Genomic DNA, 21,759 nt, shown 5'->3' with positions numbered 1-21,759 from the left:
GAAGTCTGTTGAGGCTCTGGGCCTGGCTATCATATTATCAGTCCAGAGATTCAAATCCCCTAAATATATCTTAAACCCCAGCACCAACTACAATTCCAGTAAAGTAGCATGAAAGTCTTGTGAAAAGAGATCCCATCTGAGTCCAGTTCCATCACGCAGAAACACCAGCTCCAAAGAAGGGCCATCTGATATGGCAGTGAACCCCATCTGCCATGACCATAGAACCCGTGGGTCTCTTTATCCCTCAAAAGAACCAATACCTGGGGTTGTATCTACTTTATCTGTCTCTTAGACTCTGCTCAGTTGTGTATAAGGGCAATGCTTCTGACAAACTCCAGACTCTTTTTTAGAGACTCGTAGCCATATAAACTCATTTCTCCTTTCCATTTCCCCCTTACATTAGGTCAAACAGCATTTTGAAGTCATATTATTATATGTAGACAGGGATATTCTGCTGATCCACATTGAACCTTTAATTCAAGGTCATTTTCTAGTTGCATCTTCAGCTGGTATTTGGTAGTGATCCCTCGGTGCCAGGGAGGCTCATCCCCGCGTGTCATGTCCCACGCTGGGGGGAATGCACTGCATCTACATGCTGAGTTTGGCTTCGAGAGTGGCCACATTTGAGTAACATGAAGGCTGTCAGGAGGAAACTCCCAGGCACAATGCTGCTCTAGGCCTTGTTCTTATTCAGGTGTATAGGCTCACAAGCATAGCCATTAGTATCAAAAGCCCACTGTTGGACCCTCATTCCTTCCTGGTTCTTACCGTTGCACCTGGGGGACTGCCGCTGCTCCCCTAGGGACCACGACAGAGCCCCCCCCCCCCCCCGGCCAGGAACCCAGTACCCCCCCAGCTGTTGTTTTTAATTGTTTCCACTATGAGTATATCTAAACATTACCATGCACCCTGGACATATGCCCTGTACAACTCCCTGTCAACCATATATAGCCTGTCAATAACATCCCATACCAGTATTCCTCCGCCGCCATTGTTGAACCACTCTGTGATCCAAAACTTCCTGTAAAGTGAATCCCAATATAGTGTCCATTTCCTTTACTAGTAAAATGGAATATAGTGATGAGTTTAAAGGTTAGATCTTGGAAAGTTTGTTTTAAACCTTCACATGCACAGCTCACACACAGTCAAGGCCGTCATGACCAGGGTGAGCAGTGGGGCTTCTACTCCTCCTGGAGTAATGGTCTGGTTCCTTCCTGACCCATACCCTGCCCCAGTTGGAACCAATTATCAAGGGCAGCAGAGAGTGAAGACCCAGGTCAACCTGATATTTGGGGTCATTCCTCTGCCTGATGGTACCATAAATGAAAAAATATCACTAAAAGGCATATTTCTTCTCTGCTTAGCTGTTAAATGGTGGAGGATATTTGCCTTCTGACAAACTCACTGGGGTGAAAGCCAATTTGATGATCTGTAGAAGAGGTACTACACCTATTTCAGGACTGTCTGCCTTGAAAGTTTCTACACTGAACTGGCTCCATGTATATGTTTCCCTAAGACTCTGTCTACCTGAAAGCTGTATCAGGTATTGGCTGGACCATCCTTCACCCTCCAGCACTGCTTCTTCCTCTTTGTTTTCTCAGCAAATTTCCACAGTGTCCTCATGTTAGTTTGACTTGCTCATTAGATATGATCAAGTCCTTGATCTTATTTATTTCTCTCCCCTTCCCCACCCCCACCTCTCTGGATCTATTTGCTGCGTGTTCTTCTTTGTCCACTTCTGTTGTTGTCAGCGGCACGGGAATCTGTGTTTCTTTTTGTTGCATCATCTTGCTGCGTCAGCTCTCCGAGTGTGCAGTGCCATTCTTGGGCAGGCTGCACTTTCTTTCACACTGGGCAGCTCTCCTTACAGGGTGCACTCCTTGCACGTGGGGCTCCCCTACGCAGGGGGCACCCCTGTGTGTCACGACATTCCTTGCAGCATCAGTACTGCATGTGGGCCAGCTCCACACGGGTCAAGGAGGCCCCGGGTTTGAACCACGGACCTCCCACGTAGTAGACAGATGCCCTAACCACTGGGCCAAGTCCGCTTCCCCAAGCCCTTGATCTTAAGGTTCTTCCATAGTTCTGATATCCATGACAGCCAGAGCCATTAATGCCCAATTGTTGATATGTGACAATCAGCTGCAGCACTCCTAAAGAAAAAGGAACTTAGAGAGAAAGAAAGTGAGAGCCCCACCCTCTTCTGATGGTTAAGTCTTCTACCTCACCCACTGGGAGTTTTGCAAATTGCCTTCTTCCCTGTCCACCATGCTCCCCTGGCCTGGAGAAGCCACATCTACCTGGGCAACTTGGATGGGTGAGTCCCCCCCAGGGGACCTGCCTCTCCTGGCCCTAAGAGTCTTCTCTTCCCATCCTATTCCCTGAGACTCTGCAGTCACAGCAGATATATTTTTCTTTTCCTGGAAATGCTGGTGCTACTCAGAAAGGAGAAAACAAAAATAGCCTGGTTTCATTTTCATTTCCTGTAAATGAAGTCCCCAAACAATGGGCCAGATTTCCCCCACTGAAGGGTGGGGCAAAAGTCAGAGGCTCTTTGGAGTCCTTCCTGCTGGTTCACACTGTTTGCCTTGTTACCCAGACAGGGTGGAGGCTCTCTCAGCCCTTTCCCTCTGTACTGATCACATGCACACACAGTACCTGGATTTCACATGACAGGACAGGTCTGTGGAGTGTTGCTGGGCAGCAGGTTGCAGGGAGGGCTTCACCAGACTCAGCATTTCTGCTTTTGCAGTGGAAACATTCAAAGCTGATCTCTGTGCCACCAATCTCTTTTCCCTCCAGAGCTGGTAAGTAAGAAATTCTTGGGACCATTTGGGATCAGATGACTACTTTGATGCTAGGGGACTGCCAAAAGGAGGGCAGTGTTTCCATCCAGGCAGGTCAGGCCATGTTCTTCACTCTCCAGGTGGATCAGGCAGTGAGAGGAGGAAATGAGCTGCCCAGAGCCAAGGTAAGTAAGTTCCCTATGATGCTTGGGAGGTCCCCAATCCAAGATATCATATGCAAATCTCTCAAAAGCTCATATTCTTTATCTTTCACATTATAATATCCTTTGGGGCAGGTAGATGTGGTGAAAAAGCATTTGTCTAAGGTCCATTTTCAGCAGGCAGTGAATGTGCAGCTTCTGTCCTGGTGCATTCCTCACCTCACTATAGGACCATATGGGATGGAGGGAGAGCTGTGAAGATAGCAGGTATGAGCATGATTGCATTGGTAGCTCAGATATCTTGACAGAGCTCAGACTGCTCAGCCATTTCCTTCGGTCCCCTCTATAGCTTTTGCATGCTACTTGCACACAAACACAAGCGGGCTTCTCGGTAGCTCTCATCTGCAGACAGAAGACATCACACTGTTTCCTTAGATGACAGGACTCTCCAAACCTGGCTTACAAGCACCTGAAGGGCAAAAGTCCAGGAGTCATCTTCATCTTTGTCTTTCTAGCTCATACGAGTGGTACAAAATCCTTGGTGATTGAAAAATTTTTCATATCTGTAAGTCACACCTTTTTAAAGTTTGATTACTCAGGAGTTTTTGAAGTTCAAATAGTAAATTCAAAGAATGCACATTGACAAACAGAGAAAAGATGTTCTTTCTATAATTGATGACTTGGCTGTAGGAATACAGATATTAGTTGTATCTGGGTGGATGGCTTATGCTTCATGCTGCAACTGCAGGGCCAGAAAATGTTGTTGCTCTTGTCAGTGTAGCTACAGCTGCAGATTATCTTGTGATACAGTTTAATCAGTTTTCTTCTGTTGAGGTAAAAAAGGAAATAGAAATAAAAGGTGAGCAGGTAAGTCTGTCAGAATACATTGAAGAAGGAGCTTATCACACCCAGTACAGTTTCATTAAAGAGGCAGAACATCACTGTTTGTTGCATAGCCCTCTTCTTGTGAACAGCCCGGTAAGATTGCTCCCTGACACAAAGGATGACATTGTCCTGTGGCATACGTCCACAGAGGTTACTGACGGAGTTGTCAGTGCGGATGTCAATGTCAACCTCCAAAAACATAGCCACCAGCAAATAAAGGAAAAAGTGGACATTCAGCATCTTGTTTACACTATTGATTACTTAATTGGTATGCTTTCAGTGTTGGTTTGAACTGCATTGCGATATAAAGGTATACTTTTATTTTGTAGTTGACTAGAATCACACTTTTAGTTGCTATATAAAATGATGTATCCACAAGATTGAAAGAGATAACAATGAAAAACCCTGATACATTAGAATTTTTCCCTCTCACCTCTATTTTGTAAATATCACAGTATTTATTTAAGGATGTATTTGCACAAATTGTGAAGAAAGTACTGGCTACTGTTTGGAAAATTTCTCCTTTCTTCAGTCCTTGATTTTTTTCATTAAAATATTTCCTATTTTTTTAAACAAATCAAATTTTTAAAAATTATTTTATTGAAGCATATCATTCATACATGAACACACATAAACAATAAGTGTATAGTAAAGATTGCAAACTTATAAAATAAACATACATAACATCACACAGGGGTCTCATACATCACCCGTCCACCAACTCTATGCATTGATGTGAAACATTTGTTACAAACTATGCAAGAGCATCATCAAAATATTACTACCAACTATATTCCTTATCTTACACTTGGTGTATTTTATCCCCAATCCATACTATTTTTTTAAATGTATTTTTGTTACAGATATTGTGACCTTGTGAAACAATCTATTGACACATGTTAATAAAGCATACAATTTACCCAAAGTGTATGTATTTGACATAATCACATACTTGTGCATTCATTACTTCAATCATTATTAAAGGATTGTCATTATTTCAATAATAGCAATAATAAACAAAAAACAAGCAAACAGGGAAATACCTCCCCTCTCAATCTCTCTATTTTTTTAATCAAGAGTTGCTTGCCTTTCTTGAGCTTATGCTAAATGTGCCAGCTTGTAATTATATTCTTCTACTTAGAATTCTTCAAGCCAACTTAAAAAATTTGTTTGGTTTGTTTAGTACCATTATACATGGAGACTTGTAAGATCATTACATGTGATTTTAAAATGCAATTCACAAAATATAGCAAGTATTTATTGAAATATATTTAAAATGATAATAGAAATGGTTGAATCATAATAAAGTTCAAAAATAACGGTGTTATTTATAAATTTATATTCTGCATGTTACGTTTGAACTTAGTTAAGAAACTGATTAAATTTTAAATTTTGGACTTATTTGTTTATGTATTTCATAGAGGAATTTCATCATAAGCAGTGATGTAGCGTTTAGTATCTGATTGGTAAAACTAAAGAACAAATTGATCTATATATATTATTGCTTACCCACAAAATCATTCTTTTTTCATTAATATATGACTTAAGTACACATAGCCAAATAATTGCTACCTAAATCAGAGGGCTTTCTGAGGTACAGAATCTGTCAGAAAATATGAAATAAAATGTGTATAGATATTTTTTAATAACTGTAATTAACTTGTGCAATAGTCAGCCTTGATATCTTTTAACTGGTGTTTTTTAACTTAATTTTGACTGAAATTTATTCAGCCTATTAGATTATGTTTGTCAAAGTAAAACTTTTACCAGTTGAAAACATGACTCATATTTATAAAATGAAGGGGAAAAAAACCTGTGAACAGATATATGTTATATTAATATTAAATTCTCGTATTCTTTTCCATTTCTTCCTAGTTCACAATCAGTGGACATACTCTCAGTGGTTGGAAGACAGAGTCCAGGGTTCTACAAAGAGTGCTGCCCCAGTTATAACATTGTGATTATTGTAGTAGAAAATAACAAATAGCAGAAATACAGAAACCACCTTGACTGAGATATAGGGTCTGAAGAGCAGGGCAGGACTTTGTGTGGTTAGATTTTAACTGGGCACAGAATTTTGATGTCCACATCCCCTCATCCTCCAGGTTCTGTCATTCTAAGATCACCCTGAGGCAGATACCTCTTGTATCTGCCTCGCTTTTCTCCTCTGGGTGATTGCTCAAGTCTCAAAATGTAATTGGCCATCCCCAAGGAAAGGTGTAGAGTGTCCCATCCCCTTAGGCCTCCGAGCAGAATGGGGTAGACAGAGCTACTTGTAACCTGGTAGATCCCAGGGATTGTGGGAGGGCAGGGATCACCAAAATGATCTGCTAGAATTCTGTCTGCAGGGGAGTGAGGAAGCTCTCTATGGCTAAGTTTCTTTTCCTTATATCTCATTTACTTTTCTATCCTGCAAATCACGGGAATGTAGGTGAATTTCACTACCTGTGACAAACATAAAAACATCTCTTGTGTCCTTGAAGGGAAAGGCTCATCTTAGCTTTATCAAAATCTTGTTTCGTTCTCTCTGTACATGACGAGTATGGAAGTATGGAAATATTTATGGACCACCTATTTCCTGCTATTCAAAGTTCTTTTATTGTCATCATGCTCTCTTTTTTTTTTTGTCACAGAAGATAAAATAGGGAAAACAACAGTCAAAACTTCCTGCCCTCATGGGTAGGGGGGACCAAGGAGTAGAGGGGAAAGAGATGAGAGAGTGGATAAGAAAGCCAATTAAATACTTTATCAAGTGGTGAGCAGTGCACTGGTGGAAATCAAAGACTGGAAGGTTAAGGAAAAGGCAGAATGGGAGGTGTTACAAAATTTAATGTGGGAGCCAAAAAAGCCTCTACTGAGAAGGTAAGATCCGGTGGGTGCAGAGAATGAGCCTTGGGATACCTGGAGCCCCAAATGCAAAGAATATGAGGTGGGAGCAGGACTGTATGTTAAAGGAATAGCAGGAAAGTAATGGAGGTAAAGCACAATGAGAGGACAGGGAGAAAGAGGAGTTGGAGGTGACTTCAGACAGAGCAAGTGTGTAGGGTCACAGAGGGTATTTTAAGAAGTGGTTTTTCCCCTAAGTAAGGCAGAAGTCTGGCTGGTTGTGAGCAGAGGGAGTTCGTGGTCTGGCATTATTTTAGAAAGTTCAGTGGTTGCCATTTAAGATAGTGGTGAGGCAAGGGCAGAGGAGAATCATCTCAAGGAGACTATAACATCCCAGGTAGAGACAATGGTGGATTGGACCACAGTGGTGGAGTGAGAATGGGTTCTACATAGATGTGGAAGGTGAAGCCAAATGATACTGATATTATAGTAGGTGAAAGAAAGAGGATCGTGTGGATGTCTCCACACAAATGAAAGGATAGCATTGCTATTACTTGGAAGAGGGAAGACTGTGGGGAGTATGGGTCTAGGAAGGGATTAAGTTTTAGCCACAATCAGTTAGTCCAGATAGTTGTGGACGTACAAGTGGGAAGTGTTGAGTGAATAATGGGATATAGTGAGTCTGGAGATCACTGCAGAGGCCTGGGTTGGAGATGCATATTTGGAAGTGGCCAGCATGCACTTGGTGCTGGAGGACATAGGACAGGCAGAGAAAACCAAGGGAATGAGTGTAAGGGAACAAATTTGGGGCTGAGTCTGTGGACACCCCAAAATTTAGTTCTTACTTTGGGGAAGAAGTGTGTGCAATGCAGTGGGTAATTCAGCCTCACCCACTTCCTGAGTTGGTTAACAACAGGAAGTTTATCTGATATAATTTTACTTTTGAAATAAAATGGCTTCTCATCACTTAACTGTCTTTGCATTTTATGACTAAAAGCACAATTTGCAAAAATATTGAAATTGTGCATTCTTCAGTTTATTGTCCCTGATGCTAAGTATAAGAAAACACTAAAATGGGATCTTCCTTTACTTCTATTTTACCTGAGGCATAACAACAGCTGTTGCTACATTTCAAGGTTATCAACCACCTGAAAATTTCAAATAAGGCATTCAAAAAAACTTAAATTTCTGACAAAGCCTTCACATGTAAAGAAGGAATAAAGAGACTCATACAAGGGGTTTATGAGAAGCATATTATGGGAGAGATGTTAGGGTGATGGGGTCCCCAAAGGGGATGGATGGAGGGTCCCTGCCCCTTAATTCCAGCTCAGCCTGGGGGTTTCAGCAGGAGCTCTGGGACAGAACTGAGAGGGCACTGTAGTTAGAGCATAGTGAACTGGTCTCTGATCCAAGCCTGAGAAACTTAAACATTAAGAATTGTGTAATCAAATTATGGCAGGCTAGCAGGGGAAGAAGACACTGAGTAGAGAATTTACTGGGCAAGGGTTGGTGGTGTGTTTCCTCTGTGTCACATATGGGGTTCCCGGGTGCAGTACCTCAGGTCCCTTTTCAGAGGGCTTCCTGGAGGAGGAAATCTGCAGTGTGGATTCAGGGGAAAGGATGGGTAGTGCATGTAACTTAGGTTTGTAGGTGGATATAGGGCCTCTAAGCACCAGGACAGGAAGAGATCACCTGGTCCTTGAGTAAATGCAAAAGGACGTTCCTCAGGCTGCTCCAGAGCTCTCTGCTCCTCAGAATTTACAAGATGGGTAATGTGTTTGTAAAGGGCTTTAGGGTACAGACCTCACCCAAGTCGCTCACCATAAAAATAACTCAGCCCCTCCACAAAGCCTGATTATTATGGTCTTTGAGTTTAATATATATAAGCTCAATTTATTTTCAGTGTGATTATTAATGCATGTAAAGGTACCCATAACATCCGTATTGATCATACTTTGGTGTTTATTTCCTAAAATTGTCCACACAAAAAAGTTTATGATAAAAATCTCATTCAATTCCTGGCTTATTGAACTCAATATTATTTCAGGAATCTATCCATTTGATGTGTAAGAGGTCTAGTTTTTCTTCTGAATATGGACAGAAGTCAGACAAATGTGTGTACCCCAAAACCTACTTATTTACTTTCCTATCAATAGATACAATTTGCAGACATAGATGCTTTAAAACAGAGATCCATACACAAAGACTGAGCACAGTGGAATCTTTTCCACCCCTCCAACAACAGGGCAGAGGTTAAGACACCATGCAGCCAACACTCTGCACCACATGGGCATTCAGAGGCAGGCCCTTTCCATCTCCATTCTCGAAGGTCTCCTCAGCTCTGTCCTCATCTGCATGAATTTGTTACTGTTGGAACAATCTAAACCCTGAGCATGCTCTGTAATCATCTCCAAAATGGCCCACTTATCAGTTCTCTCACTTCTCCTCTGTCTATGCCCTTGAGATGTCAGCTCTATGGGGACAAGTACTTTCATCTATTGCTTCTCTGTGAGGACAGTACCTGGCACACAGCAGACACTCGAGAATTTGCTTAGGGTGATGGTTCATTTCATGAGTCAACTTCGCTAAGATAAAGTGTCCAGTTTCTTGCTCAAATATTGCACCACTTGTAAATGTGAGGGTATTTTGTAGCTGGGATTTGCATGTATAACTAATGAGTGCGTCTTTGGATTGTATCTTTGAGAGGATTGCACTCAGCAAAGTGGGGAAATGCCTCACCTAATCAGTTGGAGGCCTTTTTTGAGTTTTAATTTTTAAATGAGCTTTAGAGTATTTAAATGTTACATTGAAAGTAAAGAGTTTCCCATATACTCCACCCCCTCACCCTCTCACACTTTTCTCCATTAACAACATTTTTCATTATTGTAGTACATTTGTTACAACTGGGGAGCATATATTGAATTATTGCTACTAACCATGGTCTATAGTTCACATTATGGTTTATACTTTGCACCACACAATTTTAGAGGTTTTGACAACATGTATAATGGCCTGTATCCATCATTGCAATGTCATGTAGAACAATTCTGGTGTTCCAAAATTGCCCTTTGTTATACCTATTCTTCCCTCTCCCTCCCCTCAGAAATTCTGATGAAAACTGCCTTTTTATCAATGTTACAAGTTCTTTCATTACTAGAATAATAACAAGTCTACCTTAGTCTGTACTTGCACTTCCCCCTCCCCCCACACACACACACTTAGGTTTGTTCATTCCTCAATCTTGAGGATTTGGAAAGGGTGATGCCCACTTTGCTTCTGATGAAAGGGGGCTTAGATCCCATGGGGCAGATGGATGGACTGTATTGCTTGGAGTTGTGGACACTGTTTGGGGGGATGGGTGTTGTCCATCACCATCCTTTTGTTAGTTGTTCTGGGTGAGTACAGTGAACTGGAGAGTAGGTGTTGGCTGAAACTCTGCTGAGATTCAGGGCTCAATCGGCATATGAACAGTCAGAAGATTTAAGTCTCTAGGACACATATTTAACGGGTATGGTGTTAATTGTAGATTCCAATAAATGGGCCATAAGAACCATGTATAGGAAAATTATAAATGAGTCCAATTCTGGTACAGTGGGGGGAAAGGGTATCATATATTCATTCCAAAGTAAGGCCCACTAAGAAGGTGCTAAATTCCTGGGGTTGTCTGCCCTGCTTCTAATGTCCAGATGTCCAACTGGAGGTCTTAAAAGCCAGAATTGAGGATTTCAGAGGTCCAAAGAGGAAATCAAACAGAGCTTCATCATTGGCTCTTGCCAGCATTTCCAGCCAATCAGTATTCCCAGGCTTCATTATCTCTTTTATTGGAGTTTCCAGGTTGCAGGTGCCCTGTGGGGCTTGGACTTTCCATCTCCCACAGTCACATGCTCTGATTCCTTAAAAGGAACTATAATGAGAAATTATTAAAATGTATAATTATTGTAATTCCTTTATTTATCTACCTAGATAAAAAAAAATATCAAGAAAGAGTGAGAGAGAACAAAATGTCCGTTTGGTTTTTTGCTGAAAACCCTAGTACCCTTAGAGAATGAAGGAAAAGGGAATTGTTTTACAGTGAACATGCTGTTCTCATTCTGGTGATTGCCTTGAGCTTATTGAGAACCCCCTTCCTAAACATGCAATACTTTCTAAAAATTTGAACTCGATGTTACTGATAGTCTATCTTTGCATGTCACAGAGCCTGAGCCCCAAAAACTTTTCATCTAGTTCAGAGGCAACACTAGGTTTTAATCAGTACAGTAAGATCAGACATAAATGTTCTTGAAGAAAGTTACTCTCTGTTTAATACACTTTAAATGAGGCCATCCCCAATCACAATTTAACATTTGGGCTTTTCAATCAGTCTGAATTTTAGCCATGTCTTCAGGATCTTTCAGTGAATTCAGAGCCTTTCTCAGTACCAATGTCAACACTGTCCACTCTTCATAGCATATCATCCATTCAGTCCCCTTCTAATGGCAGGACTGGTCACCATTTCAGAGTCTATCTATAATACAACTTGTGAATAGATCTATTTAAGGCAAATTTTAAAACATACACGTGGTGGATCCTCTAATTTCATGGGACTCTCCGATTGATCTGGATGGAGGTATAAGTGGTGTCCACTCCTTGCCAATGATCCTCAAGTCAGACTCACATTCTTTACTCAGCCACAAGGAGACATCCTCTGCTATCTCCACTAGGAAGTCCTAGTTGAATTCTGACCTCACCATCAGGAATTTCCTTTCTCAGGCTCTACTGTCTGCCCAGTGAGCAAACCCCTGGGCATGAGAAGAGTTTGGGTGTCTCCAAATGACCACAATCTACAGAAGGTGCAGCCCCAGCAGAGATACAACAGAGGCCCCAGTTGTACATCCTGAAAAGTCCTCCCAGTGAGGGTGTCCCTCTATCCAAAGAGGCCACAGGAGGATGAGCCTCTAGGCAGTGCCTTCACCATAAACAGATGCCCATCACCAACTTTCCTAAAATATTCCAATATTAGGACATTAGTGGCAAGTTTTTCTCTTTTCTTAGAAGAAAAGCATTAAAAAGTAAGTGAAACCATTTTATAACCTAACTGGACTCAGATTCAAACAATCCTCTAACACTGCATGGTATCTTGACTGGATCAGATATGATTCTTGGTTACTTTTGAATGTGAAACACTCTTATTTTCAAGTTTGAAAAATTATCATACAAACCCTCTTCCCCCCATAATGTGCAGTCCCCTGTTATGTAATATACAGGAAGGAGGTCAGGCTGGGCAGGGATCTCAGTCAGTTTGTCCAGTTCAGTTTAGCAAATATGAGCCCAGCAGTTTCCTTAACTGCATAAGTCATGGGTTACCTGCCATCCTCAGCTTCTGGAACACAGAAAGTAAACCATTGAATGTCCTCTACATGGGCTGACTGACAAAAAGAACTTTGGTAGTAAATTTGTGGCCATATTACTTTGCTACCATGGAATGGTGATATGTAATATATCTACTGGGAAGGGCAGGACACAAGTGAGAAGTGAGATCTGTAACATGATATCAGAGGTGATTAGGCCTTGAGGTATTTCCCTGAGAAACTCACACAGAGGGTGGCAGAGGTACATTGTGTGTTGCTTCTTTTTTTAATCATGAGCTAAGGTATCCCATTCAGTTTTCTACCATGTGAGTATTGAGTTCAAAAAAGAAAAATATTACATAAATTGAATGAGATAAAAAGGACTAGAGGAAAGGTAAGATAGGTGGCCTACTGGCATCTTGAATTAGATCTTGAAGAACTATTAGTCTCTTGAAAAAGGAGGGTCTTCCAAATGCTGGTTGCAGCCTGAGCAAAGCCAAACTGTACAACAGGGGCCAGATGTCCTAGCAATGTCCATGAATAGGAAGGGAAAATTCTCCCAACTATAACTAGGACTGGGACAGAGGTCTGCCTTCCAGTAATAGCAAGCTCCATTGCCTCCCCTAGGTGTACTAACTTTTTGATCTTCCCTCTTCTCTCCCCTCTCTAGTGTCTTGTACTGCTCACAACCATGGGTCAGTTACACTCCTCCAAGCCCAATGATTTGGCCTCCAGCTTTGACAAGTTTTTTAAGACGTACCACGTAGAAAGCCAAATTATATCTAAAAAAACTGTCACTTTGATTAAATCACAACTAAAGAAAGGGAATGTTCAGATGGCAGTATCTTCCATTAGTGATGCATTAAGAGACATTGAGAATGCCCCAATGAGCATTGCAGTGACAGGGGAAACTGGGGCAGGAAAATCCAGTTTCATCAATGCCCTGAGGGGAGTTGGGCATCAAGGAAAAGGTGCAGCCAGCACTGGAGTGGTGGAGACAACCCACAAGTGCACAAAATACCAGCACGAGAAGTTTCCTAATGTAATTCTATGGGACCTTCCTGGCATTGGGACCACTAACTGGCGACCAAAAAAGTATCTGAAGAAAACGAAATTTGGCAAGTATGACTTCTATATTATCATTTCTGCTACACGCTTCAAAAAAAATGATGCACAATTAGCCATTGCAGTACAAAAAATGAAGAAAAAATTCTACTTCGTTCGATCCAAAATAGACCTTGATTTACAAAATGAAGAAAGGTGTAAACCCAACAGCTTCAATAAGGAGAGAATTCTGCAAGAAATTCGAGACAACTGTCTCTATAACCTGCAGAAAGCCAATGTGAAGAAACCTCAAGTCTTCTTAGTCTCCAACTTTGATGTGTCTGACTATGATTTTCCAAACCTGGAGACCACCCTTCGGAGGCAGCTCCCAGCTCACAAGCGCTACATCTTTATGCTCTGCCTGCCCAGTGTTACTGAGGCTGCTATTGACTGGAAGAGGGACTCCCTGAAGCAGAAGGTCTGGTTGGAGGCTCTAAAGGCTGGAGTTTCAACCACCAAACCCTCCAAGGTCTGCGTCAGTGACAATGTGAATAGTTTGGAGGACACCTTAACCCTCTATAGGTCTTACTTTGGGCTGGATGATCCATCCCTGGAAAACATGGCAGAGGATTTGGGTGTATCAGTGGAACAACTCAAGGCATGCATTAAGTCTCTCCATTTGCTGACAGTGAAGAATGAAGATGAGTCCTTAGAGGAAAAACTGTTGAAGTATATTGAAATAGTCTGTGCAAATACTGAGAGACACAATGCCACTGGTCTTTACTTTAGAAATACCTTCTATTTGCAATATCACTTCCTTGATACAGTAGCAAGTGATGCTAAAGCTCTCCTTAAAAAAGAAGAGCTTTTCACATCAAAGGTGGACACTACACAGTTCTAACAACTCTACAGAATGAGAAAAAAAATGGGCACCCAGATCTCAAGACTTTCTTATTGTTGTCATGGCCTTGGAAGCTGGACTGAGGCAAAATAATTCATCTAAACATTACTGGATCAGAGTCCACTTCAGTGACTTTCACTTGAAAAAATAGGCCAACAGTAAAAAGACTCTCTTAGACCAGATTTCCCAGAATTAGGAAGGGAATCTAAAATTCTATCCTGAGAAATGAGAACATCACACAAACACACAGCTACATTGTGCCCAGAATTGGTCTTATTGCTATTAAAATAATGAAAATTGCTGTGCTCAATATCTGGCATCCAGTAGGTGATCAATAAATATTTGATGTGTGAATATATTCAAGTCAATAGTAGTCATTCCTGACAGCACCCCATGATGATATGCATATTCTGAAGGTTCTTTTGATCTTCCTTCCAAGGTGATCGCGTTATTTGACAAATTTCTGCAAGCAGGACATCAGATCAGAGGGCATGACTGAGGAAACACAGATCCAAGGAAAAACTTTCTATTAGGGATATCTGAGAAAAGTGAGGGTACTGGATAGGAACAGTCTGGGACACCTTCTCATGAGACCCCTTAACGCCATTCAGATCTCATCACCCACTGCTTCATTGGCAGAGGTGTGGAAATGGCTTATGATTGAGTGAGTCAGGAGAGCCTACAGATTCCTAACATGAGTCCCCCAATCATTGTTCCTCAAACTTAGGCTCCTGCACCCTAACCAGACACATCCCTCTGTATCCATCAGTCCTTCTACCCTACCTGAAGTCTAAGCAAAAACACCTATCATCAGGGTAGACTTTTCTGTCCATAGTCTGCAGCAATGAGAAAAGAAACAAATGATGCTCTGTGAGCTCCCTGCCATTGCACCTCTAGCCACCTGTGCTCCCTCATCAGGACAATACCAATCATGATTTACTCACAGTGCTTTGGTCTATGTCTGTCTTCCCCAGTGGATTCCTTACTCAATCAGGATTAATTACGTCTTTTTTGTTCACTATTCCCTCCCTGTCACTAGGTTGCTGCCAAGGACACAGTAGTGTTCAATACACATTTATGGACAGAGGCCAAATTTAAACATGTTTTCACTTCCAGATTTCCATGCACTTGTGGCATGACAATGTGTGGTTCTTGCCTTTCCAGTGATTCAGTCTTCTCATCTTTAAAATGGGGTAAAGACCCCAGTAAAGACCCCAGAGTTGATGAGAGAAATGACAGGATAGTACCTTTCTCTGGGTGCTGTAAGCTCTCCTGTTATGTTTCCTGCCCAGGGAGGCTGGATGTGTGCACACAGGGCCACCTGAGCCATGTTTGAAATGCATGAATAGTAGGAGGTCTATTTAATATATTGTATATTTAATATATACAAACTAGAGCAAAGTCATATTCTTCTTATTGAGGAAGAATGATCCTGATGCATCCAACTGCTAGCCAAGATGATATATGAAATTTTCAGGCCCAAACATAGGCAATTACAAAGACTTTTTGGCAGGTCCATGGGAACACCACACTCCCCATACAGAAATACAAGTGCATTGTTTTCTCTGGAGGGAATTGCAGTCAATGACTCAGGTTCCCCCTCCCTGACTATTCAAGCAAAATAGCCTGTGTGACATCATGAACAACACAAAGTAACATCCTCTGAAAAAACATCCCTGCACAGATTAAAGTACAAAACCTACTTGCTTAAAACTCTGGAGGACAGTAGATCCTGGGGAAGGGCTCCACAAACACTGAATCAATGAAAAGGCAAAGTATCAAGTAGGAAATTTCTGTCCTGGAACCACTGGTCTCCCTCCTTACCCCTCACTCAGTCCTGCACAGGGTGGGAATCGCTCAGTGACAGAGTGACAAGGATCCATCCCGTCATGGACCCAGACTATAGAGCCACCACAGCAGCATGCTAAAATCCCATTCATATCCAGACACAGGTCCCAAGTCTGTGGAACACAAGCCCCTTAGGAGCACCCCCACGGTGTAAGAGGAGAGGCAGAACAAGCCTGGCAGGTGGTATACTCAGTCTACTTTCTCTTTGTTGGACCACACAAACATAAAATGGATTTTTCTGGAGCGATGCAGCTTTCTGTGTTGACACCGTCTGGCTCCCCAGGGCAGAATACCCTGAGGCAGAAAAGACTCAGGGAGAAGGGGGGGGGGGGGTGTGTGGAGTGTCATGGGGGAATAAAATGAACTGCTACAAGACAGGAGATTCCTAAATACGAAAAGTATAAGGAAAATAGGGCACTGAGTGAAAGAGAATTTTAAAAAATACAGGAACTGGAGAGAAAATTCAACATTTTGTTCACAGGATTCTCACATTATAAATTGCTCAGGCATGGATCAGAGTTGAATTCACTGTCCTCTACCTGCAATGTTGTAAGGTTTTCTCTAGGTTCTTGGCTAAGTGACATAAAACGAATTTTAAGAGCAAGTCAGGTTAGTTAGGCCAGTAATTTATTAAGGAATGGAGGGAAGAGAAATGGAAGAAAATAACAGATCATGAGTCCAGGAAGAGAGGAAAGGGACTGAAAAGAGATAAAGAGGACTCATTTACAAACTACAATTTCCCATTACACATGTTACTTGTGTGTTGATCCAGGCAGTGAGGGAAGAAGGCATAAGCAGGGCTAGTTCAGCCTTTGTGCTTCCTTTTGAACAATTAATTACTCCATCTTCTTGCTGATGACATGGGAGGAGTCTCGGCTGTTTGCTATTTTGATTGATTACCCCACCCATCAATCCCCTTGGAGTGCCCAATGATAAGGCCCCCGGAGAATATCTGGGTCTTCTCCTAGCTTCCAGAAGAAATCTCTTTCCGAATGGAATTCTCAAATGGTGTTCTAGCAAGTTCTTTCAGGAGCCATCTTGGGGATATCAATGGCATGATGGGCTTCTTGCCAATTTCCAGATCCATCTATTGATTCCCTATTTCACTAGCATGCCTCAACAATGCCCTTTAACTTCACTCCCAGAGCTCCGGCTGAAGCTCCCACTCTAGCTTGAGGTAAGAGGCAGGGACCCTCCACCTGTACCATTGGGAATCACATCGCACAAACATCTCCTTCAAAATGTGCTTCTCACAAACCCCTCACCCAAGCTCATTTATATCTCCTTGACAAGTGAAAGCTTTGACAGTCATTGAAGTTCCTTTTAACCACCTAATCTGAAATTTCCATATGGTTGAAATGGAGCAACAGTTGTTTTTACACCTCAGTCAGATGTGAAAATTAAAGAAAGATTCCATGTTAGTGTTTTCTTATCCTTAGCATCAGAGACTCTAGTCTGGAGAGAGCATAATTTCAACACATTTGTAATGTGAGCTTTAAGCCATAAAAAGTAAAGATAAAATTGAGTGATAAGAAGACATTCCATCTCAGTGGAAAAATCTAAATTAGAGGAATTGCATCTAATACCTACCCCTTGTTCACCAATGCAGGAAGGTGAGGTTGAACCAATCAGTGCTTTGCACACACTGCCTCCCCATAATGACATATACCTCCTACTCTTCTTCCTGCCCTCCCTCTTTCTATGTTTCACCTTTATCACTTTCCTGCAATTCTTCCTACAAGGAGACATGCTACTGAAGCAGGCTAGTAAATTAGGGAATCAACAGATGGATCTGGAACCTGGCAAGAAGTCCATGTGGACATCAACAACCCTAAGATGGCTGTTGGAAGACCCTTCCCCAAGTTTCTGCCACTCAGAGGAAGCCTTCCTGCAGAAGCCAGGAGAAGCCCCAGATATTCCCCAAGGACTTTATCACTGGGCCCTCCTGGGAGACTGATAGAAGAAATAAGCAATCAAAACATTAAAGAGCTGGAACTTCTCCACTGCTATTAGCAAAGGGGTTGGATAATTAACCACTTGAAAAGTGGCACCAGGCTGGAGTGCACTCTTGCCTCTGAACCCCAACTCTTGTTGCCTTCTCCCCTACTTGGATCACCATGCAAATAAACCTGGGGATTTATAACTTATACTGGGAAATTGTAGCCTGTAAATCAGCTCTCTTCATCACTTTTCAACTCCTTCCTCTCTACCTGGGACCCTGATCTGTTATTTTCTCCAATTTCTCTTCCCTCCCTACGAGAATAAATTACTGGCCTAACTCACCCAATGTGCTCTTGAAATTCTTTTCTGCAGCATAGTCAAAGAACCTAAATGTAATCTCGTAATATATTTGGCAAACCAGTCCAGGAGTTTATTGGTGAGTGAAACTATGGCCTACAGCTTGTTTAATGCCTTCCTTTGGTTCTCCATTTTAAATTGGTTCACATAGGAACCCCCAAAGGATGTAATCCTTGGAGGGAAGGGGCTGGGGCTTGGGAATTCTCCACATCCATACCACATGCCTAGGCTTGTAAGATCTGATCCCAGCCAAGAGGGCTGGGTCATAAGGCAGTGGCTCAAATCACAGCCCTGCCAAGACCGAGGTTCCCTGGCAAAGTGCTGGGCCCTGCAAAGCTTCTGTTTCAAGCCATTTTAGCAGCTGGGGTCTTTGCCCTTGGGCCTGCCTGCTGTTGCCTTCTCCAGCCCTCTCCCCTCAAGAGGCAGCATCGCAATGGCATAAATCCCTGGGGGCTTACCCCTCCCACCCGGTCCATTTCTTTGCAGGCCCTCCAGCAGGCAGAGCCAAAATGAATAATGTGGGTGTTCCCTTCCCCAGAGCTATCACAGGGCAGGATACACTTGCATAATTAACCTTTACCCATGTTTTTACCTTCCTACTTCTTGCTACTGAATTTCTCATTATAGGTTTATGTTAAAATGCTTTGGAATGTTTTATTAACTGTGAAACTGGGATAATGCTTTTGCTTGCAAGGAAGATATTGCCTGAGGATCCCAAAGTCTGTTAGCTAGAGAAATTAATCTCTAATCATTTAACGGACTTTTGGATGGCTGGTTTAACTGTCAAACAGTAAAATCTTAAAACTAGGATGGCTTTAAGGACCTCTGTAAGAATGGAGAGAAGGTTTTTGCCCCTTCTCTAAAGAAGGAGCAATATTTGAGGAAAAAGCACTGTTCAGCTTGGCAGCTTCAGGTTGAAATCTATTCAACCTGTATCCCAAGTCCAGGCAGCCCTGGGAACACCCAGCGGCAGGAGCTCTATGATTCCCTGGGGTGGCAGGAATCAGAGAGCAGCCAAACGTTTCCTGAGATTTAACTCAGGAACTTCTGTTTGGGTAATAGTGCAGTCAGTCTTGGACCATGTAATGGTCAGGGCTGCTGAGAACCAGAGCAGGAAACTGAATGGCCCCCATTCCTTAGACCCATCCATTCAGAGAGCAGCCAAATATCCCCTGAAACAGACATCTCAGGCACTTTGAGACTGGACCACTGCTCAGTCTCCCACCAATTCAGCTTGGGTGCATTGATCTGATCAACAGAGGAAGCATCAGATATTCCCCAGGACCTAGGTCACCCCCAGGGATGCCTGTAGGCCACCCTGAATATTGAAATTCTCAGGTTGCTGGGACAGAGCATTAGCTCCAAATTATGTGGAGTGATCAACATTTTAGTCAGACTAGGACTCTGGGATACCAGATCAGTCAGCTAAAGAGGTGCTTCTTCATTCTTCCTAGAATAATGGGCACAGCCTCTACCATGCCAGAAAACTCCCCTTAAGAGTCTCTTCTCAGAAATCAGGAAATTCTACCTAATGCTGATCCATGTGGCCACAGTATAGCTGAGAGCAGCCTCTGTATAGGACCCTGAATTCCATTTAAACCAGTGTAATAAAAGAGAACAGATAAATCTAAGGCCCAGAAACCTCATGTCATATCTCCTTAAAGAAATGAGGAAATAAACCTCAAACTTCCATTAGTTTAAACTTGGTTGTGCATATAAAAGGTGTGAATAGTGATCAAGATAAAGAAACCTAACATGCCATCAATTAAAATCAAAGATTTCCTAGAAATGTTAAAGGTATAAAATTCTTCTGCTTTAATCTGTGCTCAATTTTGTTTTCAACTTTGAAATCTGTTTAAATTTGTCACTTTCTAAGAAATCAGATTTTGGGCTCACTTATCACAAATTGGATAATGGTGGAAGGTAACCCAAAATTGAGTCTTTGAATTTCAATACTGTCTTGCTAGTGGACTTAATGCATAAATCACAAGTGGAATCTATGTAATTGCTGGAAAAGCAGAGAAATTTCACAAACCCATTACTGATAAAATTCTTGTGGCTTATTTAATCAAGGTATCTAATTCACCTTAAGGTAAAAACTTACTAGAAACTGTAACTAAGAGTTAATATTATTTATAGATGCCTTTATATTATAAAACAGCAGAAAGATAATAACTGGGATTTAGCCTAATCCTACTATTGTAAGTGTAAATTCTAAACTGACCTTACCTTCATTTATGGTCACATCAAAACCTAAACTTACCCCTTGCCTTTGCTTATGGTTATTTCATAACAGCTTCTGCCCCTATGACTCAGGGGAAAGCAAACTTGAGACTTCTCTGTCTCCTGTCCTACTGGTATTAGTGACCCTGCTTTCTCTCATGGCTCCAAGTGTGGACTAAATTGTGGTCTGGTGAAATTCCTGACCCTTGGGGTTGAATGTCCACTCTTCCCAGTCCAGCAGCCACCAGAGTCCTGTTATCTCTAAGGACTGGGAAGTTAAGGAGACCTCCTGCCTTTACTGTCAGGGTTCCTAAAAGTGGCAATTCATGAGAGAAACCAGTTACCCTGAGGCTTTGATAGCCTCAGCAAATATACATAGAATTAGTCTTTCTCATACAAGATCTACTAAAATCAAAGTAAGAAATAAAGTTCTGAAACAAAGGTAAGTTGTATTAAAGCATTGGGGATATTTTGATTATAAGCCATTAATTAAGGAACAAAATTCTTGTGCAAAACTGCATGGTGCTAGTGCAAATTAGAGAAAAAGCCTTCAGGGAGATCTTTTAAATGTTGTTTTACAGTTGAACTTATTTTGTAAAAGAATGAAAGTTTTAAGTAACTAAGTTGTGTTTCCATGTCAGACTATTCATGTCTGCCTATTTGCTCAGTGTATATCTTCATACATCTTGACAATAATATCAAATAAACAAATATTCTTAAAAGAGCTCTATTCAAATTGTTAAAAATTAAATATGCATTTATATATGTGATGAATATTCCTAGAGCCCAAATTAAGCTAAGAAGGACAGAAAGGCCATATAGAAATCTAAATATAATAACTATTGAGAAAGGGGAAAAGATTTCTGTGCTCTTAACCTACCCAGCCCCCAGGCCTGCTCTTTGCAAAAACTCTGAGGGAGGGACTAAGGGAAACAGATTAAAACTCTTCTAAGCAGAAGGAATTAAGAATCAGTTTGTGGTTGTGATTAACTATAAGGAGTTCGAAAAAGCATCTTTTAAACTGAAGCATTTACATGGCTAGCTCTAAGAAGCCATTATTAACTAGAAATCTAACTTGATATTAATGGCAAAAAGTAACTTCATAGGAATGAAACCTGTCTGGAAGTCATCTCAATGTGCATATTCAAGTGGTTGTAATGAAAAGTTATCTTGAGTCCATTGGGAATCTTCAGTTTTCATTTAAAAAATGGAAAAAGTAGTTTTTCCTCTACTGCTAAAGTAAAATACCAGCTAATTAACATCTTCATGGTAAAAGTGTAGAAGTAAAAAGCAAAGTACTAAAAAGTTTATTCAATATGTTACACATTGCATTGGAAATGTTTAAGAAGAGTATAAAAATCAAGAGATAGACTTCAGCATTGTCAAACTCTCTTGTGCAGTCAAATTAGGCCTTCAATACCTTTCAGGTTGCCTCTCCATTTGAGTTATTGGCTAAGTTG

The 21,759-nt window shown here is 41.5% G+C and overlaps 1 protein-coding gene and 1 pseudogene across 2 annotated transcripts; both read left to right on the top strand.

The window, feature by feature from the left end:
• The first annotated feature begins 2,567 nt into the window (after positions 1-2,567).
• Positions 2,568-14,293, top strand: IFGGB1 (interferon-gamma-inducible GTPase 10). 2 transcript variants are annotated; one of them, XM_058283801.1, is made up of 3 exons: positions 2,568-2,807; positions 2,927-2,971; positions 12,656-14,293. In XM_058283801.1, exon 3 carries the CDS (start codon positions 12,677-12,679, stop codon positions 13,928-13,930), a length of 1,254 nt encoding a protein of 417 aa, XP_058139784.1. In that variant the 5' UTR covers positions 2,568-2,807; positions 2,927-2,971; positions 12,656-12,676; the 3' UTR covers positions 13,931-14,293. The 2 variants fall into 2 exon arrangements, with proteins under 2 accessions (XP_058139784.1, XP_058139781.1); XM_058283798.1 differs by lacking the exon at positions 2,927-2,971.
• Positions 2,983-4,975, top strand: LOC101433087 (palmitoyl-protein thioesterase ABHD10, mitochondrial pseudogene; annotated as a pseudogene).
• Positions 14,294-21,759: the final 7,466 nt, after the last annotated feature.

The sequence above is a fragment of the Dasypus novemcinctus genome, chromosome 2 (assembly GCF_030445035.2).
Source record: "Dasypus novemcinctus isolate mDasNov1 chromosome 2, mDasNov1.1.hap2, whole genome shotgun sequence".
In the NCBI taxonomy this organism is placed as follows: domain Eukaryota; kingdom Metazoa; phylum Chordata; class Mammalia; order Cingulata; family Dasypodidae; genus Dasypus; species Dasypus novemcinctus.
The sequence above is the reverse complement of the archived record's forward strand: the minus strand, read 5'-3'. Positions and strand labels throughout refer to the sequence as shown.

Bases quoted from the DNA above. Each gene is read 5' to 3' on its own strand.
- IFGGB1 (XM_058283798.1), top strand. From the start codon at position 12,677: ATGGGTCAGTTACACTCCTCCAAGCCCAATGATTTGGCCTCCAGCTTT.